Below are 17,396 nucleotides of genomic sequence, written 5' to 3' on the forward strand. Positions count from 1 at the left end.
AACAAAAAAAAGATACTCAGTATCATTATTCATCAGGGAAATACAAATTAAAACAAAGATGTGATACCACTACAGACCCACTAGAATGGCTAAAAATAAAGAGACTGGCAGTATTAATTTTGGATGAGGATGTGGAGCAACTGGAACCCTCATTCACTGCTGAGGAAAATGTAAAATGGTACAACCTTTTTGGGAAACAGTTTAACAATTTCTTATAGAGTTAAAAATGCACTTACCATATGACACAGCAATCCCACTCTTAGGTATTTACCAAAGTGAAATGAAAATTTATGTTCACACAAATACCTGTATGCAAATATTTATAGTAACTTTATTTGTAATTTTGGAAACAACCAAATCTTCCTCAAACGGGAATGGAGAAACAAACTGTGCTCCATACAATGGGATATAACTCAGCAATAAAAAAGAATAAACTACTGATGCACATGACAATATGGATAAAAATCCGATTATACTGAGTGAAATAAGCCATACAAAAAAAAGAGTACATGCAGTATGACCCCATTTATATGAAACTCTTGAAAAGTAAAAACAAATGTATATAGTAACAGCAGATCAATGGCTGCCTGATGGGAATGGTAAGAGGCTGACTGGAAAGGGCCATAAGTGAATGTTTTGGGATGATGAAAATGTTTTTTTTTAATTAATTAATTTATTTGTTTTTATTTTTGGCTGTGTTGGGTCTTCATTGCTGTGCGTGGGCTTTCTCTAGTTGCAGCAAGTGGGGGCTACTCTTCGTTGCAGTGCGCGGACTTCTCATTGTCGTGGCTTCTCTTGTTGCAGAGCACAGGCTCTAGGCACGCGGGCTTCAGTAGTTGTGGCACGCAGGCTCAGTAGTTGTGGCTCGTGGGCTCTAGAGCGCAGACTCAGTAGTTGTGGTCTATGGGATTAGTTGCTCCGCGGCATGTGGGATCTTCCTGAGCCAGGGCTCGAACCCATGTCCCCTGCATTGACAGGTGGATTCTTAACCACTGCACCACCAAGGAAGCCCAGAAATGTTCTTTCTTGATTATGGTGGTCATTGTATGGATGTACGTGGTTTGGTCATTTAAATAAATGTATTTTGTTATATGTAAATTATAATTCAATAGTTAATTTTAATATTAGAAAAATTCTCCAGAACCAAAGGACATGAGTTTCCAGATTGAAACAGTCTCCCAAATGCCAGCACCGTGGATGAAAACTGACCCACTTTAAAAGTTTTTAGAATACCAGGAGTAAAGAGTTCCTAAAGGCTTCTACAGAGGAAAAGAGGATCATAATACAAAGAATCAGAAATCAAAATGGAATCAGAATTATCAGACGTTTCAATCTGGCAGATAGTAGAATAATGTTTTCAAATTTTTGAGTTAAAAATATTCTCAATCTAGAATTATATACTCAGTCAATTTTTCAAGCAATTATGGAGTTATGAAACATTTAAAAAATGCAAGGTTTCAAAAAAATTTATGTCCCACATACGTTTTTTAGGCAGCTCTTGGAAAATGTGTTCCACCTAAACAGGAGAGGAAAATAGGAAAAGAGAAGACATGGGATCTAGGAAACAGAAGAAAGGTTAAGGAAATTCCCAGAAAGAATCTGAAGGGAATTTGAAGTGAAGGAATGTCCTAGGAAAACATCTACTAGCCCAGGTTGCCTCAGGCTGAATTGGTGATAAATACATAGAAAACTAAGCAAATAAATAACCAACCAATTTTTAACTCTAGGGAAAATAAGAAACAACCATAGTGCATTATGTGGTTTAGCTCTGAACAATACTTAAGTGATCTTAGTAATATGGTCAATGGATATTAATCTTATTAATTTAAGTATGACTCTGTTGACAGGATGGAGGAAGGGAAGAGTTGTAGGGGTTGGAGTAATATTTATGAAAACTAAATCATCATCTTCCATAGTAGCAATTCAGTAAATACCTAAGATTTAAAAATCAATAAACAGCAGTTGTAATTTAGCAATGTGGAGGTAAATGTGCATAGAAATAGCTGAAGTGGGACTTCCCTGGTGGTCCAGTGTAAAGAATACGCCTTGCAATGCAGGGAACGTGGGTTCGATCCCTGATTGGGGAACTAAGATCCCATATTCCATGGGGCAACTAAGCATGCCCGCCACAACTACTGAGCTCGCACACCTCAACTAGAGACCCTGCATGCCGCAAACTACAGAGTCCATGGGCTCTGGAACCCGCACACCACAACTACAGAGCCCACGCGCCCTGGAGCCTGCGCGCCACAACTAGAGAAGAGAAAAAGCGCACGCCATGATTAGAGAGAAGCCCACGTGCCGCAAGGAAAGATCCCTCATGCCTCAAGGAAGATCCCGCCTGCTGCAGCTAAGACCTGATGCAGCCAAAAATAAATAAATAAATCTTTAAAAAATAAATAAATAAAATGTTTTTTTTTTTTTTAAAAAGAAAGAAATAGCTGAAGAAGTTGAATGTGGTTTTGTTTTAAGCCCAAAGGTACTCTTTACATTTTGTTATAAACCCTATGGTCTTATTTGATTCTTTAACTGTGTTGATTGTATTGCTTTGATTTAAAAAAAAAAGAACATAATTTAAAAAACAGTGAATGGCTGGTAAGGAACAAATGGTTAATATCATTGTTATTGTATATCACCATATCCCCCATTAGACTGAGAGCCTTTAAGAGCAAGGAATTTTTGTTGATTTCAGGATTCCCTAGAGCTCAGCCCAGTGCCTGGCACATAGTAGACACCTACTACATGTTTATAAAATGAATGAATACAAGAACAATTTAAAATATTCAACTATCTGGGAAAGGAATGCAAACCATTTAGCAAGTTCCAGAGGCTGGGATAAGCCAGAAGTTGCTTTTCCCTCCCATAGAGAAAAGATATTCAGGGAGTGAGGATGAAATCTGAAGTTCTTTCACTTCCAGCAAGAAGACACAAGCAATTAAAAATGCCTAGACACAGCTTCTTGGAAGCCTGAATATAGACTTGCTTAGGGGTCATCTGAAATGTGCTTTTGTGGTCCGTTTTAAATCATCCTCTGAAGGCTTAGTCAAAGGACATGAATGTTAGCATCAGAATATTAACTTATTTCTCTGTATATATTCCTGGGATCAGCGTCTCCATTTTTTGGATTTAATTTTTCCATTCTTTATACTCATTGATTGAAGTTGCCCAAAAGCTGCTGACATCAAACCCTGTGCCATGGGAGAGAAAGCTCAATGTGCCATACATAAAGTCGCTGACATCCATCCTAACTAAGAGTCTTCAACAACAGACAGCTTTGTGCCACGGGGAAAAACAAGTGGACGTCATTAGAGAATTCTAACAAAACCACTATAATTACCAAAGGTTTTTAGCACTTAGACCAGCTGCCTTTAAATGGCCATTGTAGGTTCCTCATATGCATCTACAGAAAATACATGAAAAAAGAAAAAAATGAAAAAAATAATGATCCCTTAGGATGGTTGCATAAGGACCTGGAAGAAGCTGGGCCAAGTGGCTTCTGTCCTTCCTGCTGTTTGAGATTTCATTCCCTTCCCTCTCACTTCTACAGACTCACAGCTGCCAAGGACTCCTTCCCCCAAGATCCTCTAACCCTGCCATCATCTCTCCTATTCCCTAGTCCAAAGTCCAGGGCAGAGACTTGGGGTGGGGGAGGAGAAGGTGAGAGTGGCAGAGGAAAAGAGGAGAAAAATAGAAGATAAATCCTGTCTTTCCTCTCTCTTTCTCTATGTCTGCAGCACCTCTAATCAGCAAATTTTTCAAAACAGTTCCATATAATTTCTTGTTTAAAATTCTTGTCCAGCTTCTAAACCATTCAATCATGCATGCATTCATTATTTCTTCTTCTTCATTCATTCAAGACACCTACCATGTGGCAGCACTTGCTAGACAATGGGGGAGACAATAGTGAGCAAAAAACAGATACAGTCCCTGGACTCAAAGAGCTCTCAGCATTGAGAGGAAGAGAAACGTTAAGCACGTTATTACCCAAAAACAAAAGTAAAATTGCATCCATGGCAAGTGCAACAAAGGAGAAGTATGTTGCTCTGAGAGCCTATAACTGGGGGATTTGCCTTAGGGAGCCCAGTGAAGGCTTCCCTGAGGAAGGTATTGCTGAGCTGACCTCTGAGAGAACAGAAGGGCTTATCAGGTAAAGAGAATAACATGTGCAAAGGCCCTGGGGCAGGTAAGAGTATGACAAAGATGAGGAAAGGGAAGCAGAGACAGTAAAGATGGAGCATAGCGCAAATAGAGGCTGGTGGGCAGATGAGCTGCATAGGCCATGATAGAGCGCTTTGTCTTTATCCAAGAACGGCAGGGAGCCACTGAAGGTGTTTAAGCCAGGGGTGATGTAATTATAGATTAGCATTTTAAAAAGATCAGTGTGGATACTGTGTGGAGAATAGACTGACAGAGGCCAGGCTGATTAGGAAGTGGAAACTTGAACAGGTAAAAATGAAGTGAGCCGACAGATTGGAAATCTGTTTAGGAAGTAAAGTGGACAAGACTTGACGGTGAGTTGGATATAGGGAGTGTGGAAGAGGGAGAGGTCAAGAATGGTTCCATAGCTTTGCCTTGAACAATGGAAAATAGGGAACTCAAGAGTCAGGTTTAGGGGAGAGAGAGATCATGAGTTTTGGTCATATAGAATCTGAGGTGTCTTTGAACTGTTCTAGAGAAAATATCAGTAAGACAATTGGTTATATGACGCCAGAGCTCAGTGGACAGAATGTGGGAGTCTTCAGCATATTGGTTAAGTGGCCACTGAAACTGTCATCATGGATGAGACTGCCTAGATAGGGGAAGAGACAGTGTACAATAAAATGCTCAGTGTGGCTTCCCACAAAATCTGGTCCTTCCCCTCACATACAGATGACCCTTCCTTCCTTGGTGTAATAAATGTTTTACTATTTCCATCAATCTGGCCATTCTTCTTCTGTAAAGGGTCTGCTTATAAATGGAGAAGGTGGTGGGTTACAGGAGCAAAAAAGTTTCTCTAACCATGACTTTACATTCTTCTGTGGTCCATGGGAGAAAAACACTGAAGGGAATAAATGTAGATTATAGAAAAGGATGCAAGAGAACTGATCCCTGATGGTCTGCTGCAGGGACACCTGCTTCTGTCCCCAAAGGGTGCTCCAGTGCTGGGGACACATGGTGGTAAATTACAGGGAGGTTTTATCACTGCACAGATATTCTTTGGGCTTTTTCTTGACTCAATATTTTTATGGGCTGATTCAGGCAACAGTCGACCAGGCATAGCACTGTTTTTTTTTTTAACAAGATGTGTTGTCCATTCTCAAAAGCAACTTTTAGGAAGCAGCCTGTTTATATACTGGGGATTTCTAGGGTCAGAGGTTTGTTATTTGTGGGGTCAAAGATTCATGCAGGATCCAGGGAGCCTGCAAGAAAAGTCATAAAAGGTGCGGTCAGTAGGGTAAGTTGCTCCAAAGAATGAGACTAAGAAAGTCCGGGGAGTTCCCTGGTGCTCCAGTGGTTAAAACTCCACACTCCCAAAGCAGGGGGTGCTGGGTCAATATCTGGTCAGGGAACTAAGATCCCACATGCAGTGCAGTGCGGCCAAAAAAAAAAAAAAAAAGAGTCCGAAATTGTCAATGTGTAGTTCAATGATAATGTTAGCAGTGCCTGACCAAAAGCACCAGGCTGCAGGAGTGCCCAGTGACTGAGGAAGCAGAGGCAGTGACCTAGACTCTTAATACTCCAGATGTGGTCCTAGAACCAGCAGCATCAGCATCAGAAATGCAGAGTCTCAGCTTCTGCCTCAGACCTAATAAATCAGAACCTGCCTTTAAACAAGATCTCTAGGTGATTTGTAAGGACATAAAAGTTTGAGAAGAACTGGTCTGGACTACTCTTTCAAGAAGTGTAGTGATGGTATGTAAGAGGATAAAAGCCAGAGGTGAGGGATAGACTGGAAATGGAAATGCAAGAGAAAGATGATCCCAAGAGGAGGAGGCCTGTGGAGAGGGGAAGGGATCGAGAGAACTGATTAATTTGGGAAAAGAGGTGGGACTTTTCCTTTGTTAATAAAAATCGGAAAGAAGAATAGAAGAGGAAGTGTGAGACCAAAGGCAGATAACTGAGAAAGCTCTGTGCTTGATGACCCAGGTCTCCCCAATAAAACTGGTGGCAAAACCAATCACTGAGGAGGAGAAAAAAAGGTTTTAAGTCAAATACTCCATACTTTAGAAACTCCCTTCTTTAACTCTACGGCTCTAGTTTCAATGATATTTACTTTTGATTAACATTTCTTTCCATTTTTTTCTGTAACTCCTTTAAATAAGCATGCAGCAATGTATTAAAATATTAAATTCTTTAATAACTATTTATAATAAAACTTGGAGTTCTACAAGTAGCTTGATGAGCCATGAACTTTTCTAGGGCCAACATTATATATCTTGCTGACACTATTAAGTCAAATATCATGGTTGCAAAAATGTATAAAAACTTGAAAGAAAAAAATTTTAATCTTTACCTACAGTTTTTATTTCTGCAAAGTTTGCCAAATCAATAAAATGATCTGAAAAGTTCATCTCACAGTCAGATATATCAGTGATTTACTTCATTGGTTTTCTCATGACCATTTATCATGAGGTAAAGCATCTTAGAATGAATGGTGGAAATCAAAAATTTGACGTGCTTGCCTCTTAAACAAACTAAATACTTGATTTATAAGACACAAATGAACAAACCACTACAGCCTGTCATGTTTTTCCAGTTTCTAATTTATTCAACCTCTGCTCAATATTGATCCTGACAAGCAGAGTAACCCAAAGATAAATTTATTCACTCCACAGTTTAGTCAGGAACAAGCCAAAAATTATAGATTTTCCCAGGCAGATGATGACAGGCAGTCAGGGGGATGACAAATGGCTGTCTTTAGATTTAGTTAGGACAGTTGGGCTAGACGTTTCCGATAAAGATTGGAGCGCTCTGGTCCGATACAGGTTCATCAGCAGCCATCATTAATTGTAGGCTCCTATACAGTAGCTGAGGCACCAACCCTGCATGGGAAATAGAATTGGCTCCTTAGTATTTTGCAGCACTCCTCTAAGTGATAGCGTGACATGATCATTTATCATACAGAGACTGTCCAGAAAAGTGTCTGCTCCCTTTAGTAACTTATTGAAGGGCAGGAAAGTGAAAGCATTTTATTAAAGACAGGAAGGCAATGAACAACCAGAGCGTATCCAAAGAGTAATCATATTGCAGCACAGGATTAGTTTAGTCTTGAATAAACATACACTGGAAGGAGTATGTTGAGGATAATTTATCAAGTGAGGAACAATTAACAAAAATCTACAGGATTCTTTTTATCTATATAAATTTAAAGTTCTCTTACTGCTATTATTAACTTTTGGATGATGGGCATCATATTCAACGATGCACAAAGATGCAATGCACAATTCCATCCTTAGAGTTTTTTAAACTAAGAGAAATACAGTGAAACTCTCACATAAAATAATTATGGCTGTATCAAAAGCTGTGGAACAAATGCTGTGAAGAGGGCATAATCCAGGGCCCAGGACTGAAGGATGAAGTTACAACTTCTGAAGAGAGCTTTCTTTTACGAAGTCAATTACTTGTCAGTGGATCAGAAGCTTATTCTCCCTTACAACAATGTTTGCTCTCTGTTGACCAAAATTAAGAGAAAGAGAATTAACTGAGGGGGGGCAGAGCAGGCAAAGAGGAAGAGAATTAACACATTTATTCTTTACCTGCTTTGTTCCACGCACTTTATATCCCACAACAACTAATCCTAATTATCCTCACTTTATAAATGAGGATACAGAGTTGCCTAAGGTCAAATAGTAAGAAGCAATGTCAGAAAGTTTAGGGTTGCCTGTATATTTTTAAAACAAGTCCTTATATTCTTCACATAAATTATTTATTTGAATCCATTAGAGTCTAGCCCAGAACTTAGCCCATGACTCAATAAATATCTGACAAATAATAAAGTAGGCAGAACTCGAGACACCATTTTCGATACGAAGACATTGGTCTCAGCAAGATTAAAGCGCTTGCAGTGGGTTCTGGCCATCTGGCTGTTCTTCTAATTATTCCCCCAAAGACAGCATGTCTTCATGTAGATGCAGGCACGTATCTGGATGTTCCATATTTGTTACCTCCTGGATATGAAAGTTTGGGAAGGATTTTGAATATATAGAAGGGAACTGCTGTCAAAGCTTCATAGTAAGAAAAAAAATATTTTCTAAAACCTAAACAGTAAATGCAGTCTTATCATAAGAAAAATTTCCAGAAATGGAAAAATGAAATATCTAAGCAACAGTAAACATGGATCAAGCAAAGAATAAGATGGAAGGTATAAATAGTTAAATTAAATGGATATACAAAGCTGAATGGTATCAAGTTTTGAAGGTGAGGAAATGCTATGGGGAGTAAAAATACCAGGCAATGCATTATCAATTACTTTCAGCTTTGCAATTAAGAATATGTATGAATTAATCCATAATTTGTATTTCCCAATTTTCCCTTATACCCTATGATAAGTTTGATCTTGGCTTGAGGAAAACAGATAAAAGAATCATAGGTGTTTGCCTGCTGCTATCCTCTGGAACTTTTACTAACTTTGAAATCCTCATACCCATATTCTAAAGAAATGCAATCCTCCTGGATGTGTACAACATCACATATACGGCAGTGCTCTGACAACCAGAAAGCTCTCCACAGAATTAGTTATTATCAGTATTCATTATTAATATTAGCAAAACATTTGCTTTAAAGTAATTGTTTTTGCCCTACTGAAGGTATTTTTCCTCTTTTTTTTTCTGCCTGTGGCCACTGAATTTTTACAAATCAATCATGGGCTATAGAGTAGAAAAAGTTTTTCCATAACTTGTTTTGAGTAATTCTTTACAGATTAAGTTTGGAGCATATACTGATATAAGAAATAAAGTATAAAGTATATTTCACTTCCATTAAATAGTAGCTAAGGGACTTCCCTGCTGGCACAGTGGTTAAGAATCACCCGCCAATGCTGGGGACACAGGTTCAAGCCCTGGTCCAGGAGGATCCCACATGCCGTGAAGCAACAAAGCCCATGTGCCACAACTACTGAGCCTGCGATCTAGAGCCTGCGAGCTACAACTACTGAGCCCGCATGCCACAACTACAAGTCCACAGGCCTAGACCCTGTGCTCTGCAATAAGAGAAGCCACTGCAATGAGAAACCCGCGCACCACAACGAAGAGTAGCCCCTGCTCGCCGCAACTAGAGAAAGCCCACGCACACCAACAAAGACCCAACGCAGCCAAAAATAAATAAATAAATAAAATTTTTTAAAATAGTAGATAAAGTAAAATATACACATAAAAAATGAGGAACGGGAGAAAGCAAGAAAAGGAATGAGAAAAACAAGGCATTGGAGACAGATATTGGATTGAAAAAAAAAATCAAATAGGGAGAGAGAGGAGGTGAAGAGGGCAAACTGAGACAGCTGGTTCTTAAAGGTGATCAATCTGTTTTTCTCACATTTATTTGGATTTTCAACCATGGAATAACTTAATTATTCCTTTAAATATCAATAAGCTGATTTTCTGATAAGTGATTAAAACATGCAAATGTTTATGATGTACATAAAACAAAACTGTACCTACAGTATGATGACAATTAAAAAGGAAATCCCTATGCTCAAAAAGAAAACTAGAAGGATACATAACATATTAAAAGTGATCTTTGGTGGGCTTCCCTGGTGGCGCAGTGGTTGAGAGTCCGCCTGCCGATGCAGGGGACACGGGTTCGTGCCCCGGTCCAGGAAGACCCCACATGCCGCAGAGCGGCTAGGCCTATGAGCCATGGCCACTGAGCCTGCTTGTCCGGAGCCTGTGCTCCACAACGGGAGAGGCCACAATAGTGAGAGGCCCGCGTACCGCAAAAAAAAAAAAAAAAAAAAAAAAAAAATGGGGCTTCCCTGGTGGCGTAGTGGTTGAGAGTCTGCCTGCCGATGCAGGGGACATGGGTTCGTGCCCCGGTCCGGGAAGATCCCACATGCCGCAGAGCAGCTGGGCCCGTGAGCCATGGCTGCTGAGCCTGCGCGTCCGGAGCCTGTGCTCCGCAACGGGAGAGGCCACAACAGTGAGAGGCCCACGTACCGCAAAAAAAAAAAAAAAAAAAAAAAAAAAAAGTGATCTTTGGGTGATAAGCACACAAGTTTTTTTTTTTCTCCTATTTTCCCCTTTGATATTTTTTTAACAGATTTTTAAAAAGAAAAAGCAACAATAAATATTGCTTGCAATGTCAATGGACTGCTTACTTACTACTCCATAATGGCCTTAATCTGTAAACTTCCATAAGCTCCACTAAGAACAGGGCATCTTCTGTAGCATGGATAGCCAGAGGCAAAGTGGTTTCTGAGCTGCAGGTTGGGTCCATTTAAGGGAGTGTGACAGAATAGAGTTCTGTGGCCCCAAACTCAGGACCTTACTTTTTGCCTCATCTTTAGTCCTCTCTATTATTAGTATAGACTGTTTTATCAAAAAAACATTTATTGTAACCTTCTAAGTACCTGGCACTGAGCTAGAACTCCATGGAAAACAGTAATTACCTTTAAAAACAGTTAACTGACATGAAAGAAATATTGATAATAGGAAATACCTGTGTCTTTCTTTTTTCTTCTCTAATGATAGGATCTGGAGTGTTTACTGAACAAGTTGATGAAGCTGTGGAAAATGGATCTAAACAGAAATCCTGTTTGTCTCAAACCGAAATATAGAGACAGACTGATACTGGTGTCCAAATCACTGGGTACATGTTTATATTATATTAATATGATTTTCTTAGAGAAAGAGAGCTGGTCAACTCTTTAGTTAATTTATCAGCAAGCCTTCAGAGATATGAATATGACATCTGGATCTACAAAAATGGTCAAATTTAAATTTGATATTTTAATAAAAGCAAAAGTTAAAATTGAGAAATAAAATATGAAAAAGATCTGCTGTTCAGAAATAATTAAGACATCAGACACTCTTTCTTTAAAAAGAAAATGTGGCTGTTACCAATAAAAATGGTTAGTCATAAATGTGTAGAACTTGCTGGTCTTTTGCCAAATTTTCACTGGCACAAATCCTCTGAAGATCCAGAGACTCTTGGTTCTGTAGATAAAATTGATCAAGGTTTTCATTGCTTGACACTTGCCAAATGGCACCTTAAGAACATCCAGGAGTTCCTTTCATCTGAAAGGGGAGAAGGTGGGGAGTCCCTTTATGAGATCCGTACAAATAATAACATTCCTGAATCTGCACTATATAAGGGGAAATGGACCAATGCTCTTCAGTAGGTACCAAGTTATACAGTATCAGAGAGATAATCACTGCCCTCTCACAGAGGAGATTTGTGAGAGTGTTTCTATGACATGCTGTACTTGAGTATAAAAACTAACGTATGGCAAAACCACTTCAAAGCTCAGAGCTATAGTAAACCTTGGTTAATCGTAATGCTAGTACAGTGGTTCTCTTGGGGGAAAGAGGGGATGACAGAGGGTATATCAGAAACATCCAAGACAACTTTTCAAAACACGTATGTGAGAGTCACACCTTACCTACCCTTTACCCCACCAGCCAAGAGTAGGAAACCGAGAATACACAGGAAGAACAGTCATGTATATTTTTAAAGGTAAATCACTCGTATATGTGTACTTGGAATACTATCAGTCATTAAAAATTGTGTTTAAAGACATGGTAAAATGCTCACAATACAATATTTAAAAGTAAGATGTGATACTGTATAAATAGAGAATTCCATTTTTATATAATACACACATATACACACAATACACACCTAGAAAACAAAACAATGCTAAGAAATATACTAAAGTGTTATCTGTGGTTGTCAGTGATTATTTCTGGTTGTGGAATACAGGCAATGTTTTGTCTTCTCCATTTCTTTGAATTTTCCAAATCTTACAACACACAAAATTATTTGTGTAATTTAATATGCTCAATTTTCAAAACTTTTTAAAAAAACAAAATGTAAAGATAGGGCTTCCCTGGTGGCACAGTGGTTGAGAGTCCGCCTGCCAATGCAGGGGACACGGGTTCGTGCCCCAGTCCGGGAAGATCCCACATGCCACGGAGCGGCTGGGCCCGTGAGCCATGGCCGCTGAGCCTGCGCGTCCGGAGCCTGTGCTCCACAACGGGAGAGACCACAACAGTGAGAGGCCCACGTACCGCAAAAAAAAAAAAAAGTAAAGATAGCTGAAATCTCACTTCATAGAACGAAGAGGCCAGCTATGCGATTATTCCTATTATATCCTATATCTTAGGATATAATAAGCATTATTAATGTATGTACTTTTAAAATACCATGTTACATATATAAAACTTCTTATTGAAATTAACATAAAATATATTTTACTTTTTCCTATGAATAACCATAGAATCATTTAAATGAATAGATAATATTTAATTTTTGTTGAATATGACATTTTTGTTTTTTAAAATACTTTATGAGCCAAGAAGGGTGACCATACATAAAATTGTTTATAATGATTACCTTTGTTAGTGATGGGAAGGAGAGATATGGATAGTAATTACAGAGCCTTTTTATGTTTTTACCATCATGTTTCAGTTGTTTATAATATGCACATATTCTTTTTGAAATCAGAAAAAATAAATAAAAATAAATAAAAGTTCAACAAAAACAGAAGCTGTGTAAATAAGGTATTTTAAAAATAAATTTATTTCAGCCTGTCGTGTAGCTGTTCATGTATGCTAAACCAGAGGTATATATATTGTATGTGAATACATAATATTTATATATTGTAGTTATAACGTTCATGCTGTATTGATACATAACATTTATTGCATTTATATACTACATTTTTTAACATATATATTTTCTCTAGAATTCCTTGATGGAAAAGAAATTAAAAATATGGAAAGACAATTCCTAATGAATTGGAAAGCATCCAAAGATGCCAAGAAAATCAGCAAAAAAAGGAACAGTAATAACGAGGATATAAGTAACTCATACATAAGTAAGTAGGCTGTCATTCATTAGTTAATCACTTCTACTAGCAAAGGGAATATTCTACTCAACAACAAAAAAAATACCAGAAATAAGGGGGGTTTGTGGGTACATGCATGTGTGTATAAGTGCTCCAGGGCACATAACTATAGTATGGAATGGAGAATATTTGTAATTTTTGAATTCTGAAATTGTGTGTTTTAAGATTTTGTGTTCACATTAATATTAGAATTCTTGTTACAAAATTAAAAATTAAGCTTTGCATTATCAAAAAGTCTTAAAAACAATGTTGTTATGAACTAGCACTGAAAAAATAAGAAAAAGAAAGTGTGTTTATTTAAAAGTAGATAAATTTTTATATAAATTATTTCTATTTAAGGTAAAGCAAATGGAACAAATATGGTAAAATGTACCCAATGTTAATTCTAGTTTGTTTGATTTTTAGATCACAATTGTAGCTGTTACTATTTATCACTGATTCAATAAATAAAATATAAATATATAAACAAACAACAAAATAAGGGGGGTTTGTTTAGATTTTTATGGGCTTTTTTTTAACTTGTTTACAATTCCTAGGAAATTTTTCCTATAATGTTTATATATGAAAATGGTAGTTACCATATATGAAAAAAGGTATGTTTAGTTCATATTGCATATAACTATGTCAGCTATATAAACAGAGAGCCATGAGGGTGGGGAAAAGTGTATAATTTTATATCTGGCAAAAGTGCATGACACTAGTTATGTAAATGGTGAAACAACAATCAGCTATATAACTTGTGAAACAATTCACAAGTATGTTTGTTTAGCAAAAGTGCAAAAATCACATTTTTCATCAGGATAAAAAATAAAAATGTATCACAACCACATATGTTCCCTACACTCTGTGGCCTGTCCTCTTTCTTAAGTACACACTCCAACATTTGAATATTTTGATTATAATATGCCTAAGGTTGTGTTACAAGGACACGCCAACCTCCCCTGCCTAACTAATGAAACTAAATGTAGCTAAGTATGATGTGTAATAATCATCTTTAGCATACTGGGGAGTATCCTAGAATTCACTCTTCACAGATTCTATAGTTCACAACGCTGAAATGAGGCCCTTGCTCTGTTCCGTGACAGTTTGAATGCTAATGGTCTTCTAATTCCACAGCTAACAAGGGATGGAGACACAGAAAGAGGTGAGACCAGGGGAATAGGGAAACGGAAACCAAAACAGTGTAGTGAGGTTTTATGCATAGATAGCATATCCTAGGAGCTCTATCACTCTAGGACAAGGAGGTTGAGGTGAAGAGAAGCAGAGATGGAAAGGTCTGATGATTTTGCCATATTGTATCCCCTGAATATGAACTGTTAACATTATTCAAAGAATTGGACTTTTTAAGCTGACAGTATTCACATGAGTGATGATGCTGTGTTGGCAATATGAACTTCTCAAGATCTAAAACCTATAAAATGGACAGGAGGCATTTCTCCTCCTCTGCTTATACCTGGCTGGCTATGAAGGGCAAAACTAGACTCAGGGTCAGGACTTGCATATTTTCAGTATTACCCCAAAGATGTCAAAGTACCACCAAAGCAATGTTGAGAAAGAAGAACAAAGCCATAGGGATCACACTCCCTGATTTCAAACTACAGTTGACCCTTGAACAGTGAGGAGGTTAGGGGCGCCAACCCTCCCCAAAGTCAAAAATCTGCATGTAACTTTACAGTCAGCCCTCCATATCCTTCGTTCCACATCCAAGGATTTAACCAACCTCAGATCGTGTAACACTGTAGTATATACTATAGAAAAAACTCCACATAAAAGTGGACTTGAGGAGTTCAAACCTGTGTCATTCAAGGGTATCCTACTGTATGCTACAAAGCTATGGTAACCAAAACAGTATGGTACTGGCACAAAAATAGACAGATCAATGGAACAGAATAGAGAGACCAGAAATAAACCCACGCCTATATAGCCAATTAATCTACGACAAAGGAGGCAAGAATATGCAATGGGGAAAAGACAACCTCTTCATTAAATGGTGTGAGGAAAACTAGACAGCTACATGCAAAAGAATCAAACTGGACCGGTTTCTCACACCATATACAAAAATAAACTCAAACTGGATTAAAGGCTTAAACGTACGAGCTGAAACCATAAAACTCCTAGAAGAAAACACAGGCAGTGAACTCTTTGACATTGGTCTTAGCAATACTTTTTTGGATCTGTCTCCTCAGGCAAGGGAAACAAAAGCAAAAACAAACAAATGGGATTACATCAAACTCAAAAGCTTTTGCATAGTGAAGGAGACTACCAACATAGTGAAAAGACAGTCTACTGAATGGGAGAAGAAAATTGCAAATGATAGGACTGATAAGGGGTTAATATCCAAAATACACAAAGAACTCATACAGCTCAGTATCAGAAAAACAAATAACCCAACTAAAAAATGGGCAGAGGACCTGAATAGACATTTTTCCAAAGAAGATATACAGATGGTCAAGAGACACATGAAAAGATGCTCAACATCACTAATCATCAGGGAAATGCAAATCAAAACCACAATGAGATACCACCTTACACCTGTCAGAATGGCAATTATCAAAAAGACAACAAATAATAAGTGTTGGCAAGGATGTGGAGAAAAGGGAACCCTGGTGCACTGCTGGTGAGATTGTAAATTGGTGCAGCCATCACGGTAAACAGTACAGAAGTTCCTCAAAAAATTAAAAATAGAACTGTCATATGATCTAGCAATTTCACTTCTGGGTATCTACCCAAAGGAAACAAAAACATTAATTCAAAAAGATATACACACACCAATGTCCACTGCAGCATTATTTACGATAACCAAAATATGGAAGCAACCTAAGTATCCTTCAATAGAGGAACGGATAAAGAAGATTCGGGATATATACAATGGAATATTACTCAGCCATTAAAAATAAAAATAAAATCTTACCATTTGTGACAACATGGATGGATATAGAGGGTATTATGCTAAGTAAAATAAGTCAGAAAGAGAAAGACCAACACTGAATGATCTCACTTATATGTGGAATCTAAAAAACGAAACAAAGAAAACAAAACAAAAACAGACTCATAGAAACAGAGAAGCAGTGGTTGCCGGGGAAGCGGGGTGAAACACGTGAAGGGGATTAAGAGGTAAACCTCCAGTTATAAAATGAATAAGCCACAGGGACGTAATATACAACACAAAGAATATGGTCAACCATATTATAATAACTTTGCATGAGGACATATGGTTACTAGGCTTATGGTGGTCATCATTTCACAATGATACAAATGTCAAATCACTATGTGGTACTCCTGAAGCTAGCAAGATATTGTACATCAACTATATTTCAATAAATAAATAAAGTGATTTCAGGCACACCTTGTTTTATTGCGCTTTACTTTATTGCGCTTCACAGATAATGCATTTTATACAAACTGAAGGTTTGTGGCAATACTTTGTCAAGCAAGTTAATTGGCGCCATTTTCCCAACAGAATTTCCAATAGACATATCTCCAAAGAAGACCTACAAATGGCCAACAGGTATATTTTTTAAATGCTCAATGTCACTAATCAACAGGGAAAGGCAAATCAAAACCACAATGATGGGACTTCCCTGGTGGTTCAGTGGCTAAGACTCTGTACTCCCAATGCAGGGGGCCTGGGTTCAATCCCTGGTCAGGGAACTAGATCCCACGTGCCACAACTAAGAGTTCACATGCTGCAACTAAAAAAAACATCCTGCATGCCGCAACTAAAAATCCTGCATGCCGCAACGAAGATCAAAGATCCCACGTGCCACAACTAAGACGCAACACAGCCAAATAAATAAATAAATATTTTTAAAAAAACACAATGAGATACTTCCTTATACCTGTCAGGATGGCTATTATCAAATGACAAAAAAAAAAATGTTGGTGAGGACATGGATAAAATTGGAACCCTTGCACACTGTCAGTGGGAATGCAAAATGGTGCAACCAATGTGAAAAACAGTATGGCAGTGCCTCAATATTTTAAACTAGAATAACCATATGATCCAGCAATCCCACTTCTGAGTATTTATCCAAAAGAACTGAAATCAGGATCTTGAAGACATGTTAACCCTCCTATGTTCACTGCAGTACTATTCACAATAGCCAAGATGTAGAAACCTAAATGTCCACTGACAGATGAATGGATAAAGAAAATAACATATATACAAACAATGGAATACTATTCAGCCTTAAAAAAAGGGAAATTCTGTAATATGAAACAATGTGGATGAACCTTGAGGACATTATGCTGAATGAAACAAGCCAGTCACAGAAAGACAAATATTGCATAATTCCACATATATGAGGTATCTAAAATAGTCTAATTCATAGAATCAAAGAGTGGAATGGTGGCT

The 17,396-nt window shown here is 37.8% G+C and overlaps 1 protein-coding gene and 1 long non-coding RNA gene across 2 annotated transcripts in view; one reads left to right on the forward strand and one right to left on the reverse strand.

Annotated features, from left to right (window-relative positions):
* Positions 1 to 17,396, forward strand: part of PPP1R42 (protein phosphatase 1 regulatory subunit 42) — a 37,965-nt gene that overhangs the window by 11,767 nt on the left and 8,802 nt on the right. The window contains exons 5-6 of the mRNA XM_082601712.1: positions 10,665 to 10,782; positions 12,881 to 13,012. Coding sequence (XP_082457838.1) covers positions 10,665 to 10,782; positions 12,881 to 13,012 — 250 coding nt within the window. The remainder of the gene's footprint in view (positions 1 to 10,664; positions 10,783 to 12,880; positions 13,013 to 17,396) is intronic.
* LOC309792238 overlaps positions 6,816 to 17,396 on the reverse strand; it is a 43,468-nt gene continuing 32,887 nt past the window's right edge. Inside the window, exon 3 of the long non-coding RNA XR_014291649.1 lies at positions 6,816 to 7,022. This is a non-coding gene — a long non-coding RNA (uncharacterized lncRNA). The remainder of the gene's footprint in view (positions 7,023 to 17,396) is intronic.

Source organism: Mesoplodon mirus (genome assembly GCF_964341445.2).
Source record: "Mesoplodon mirus genome assembly, chromosome: 16".
NCBI classification, from domain to species: domain Eukaryota; kingdom Metazoa; phylum Chordata; class Mammalia; order Artiodactyla; family Ziphiidae; genus Mesoplodon; species Mesoplodon mirus.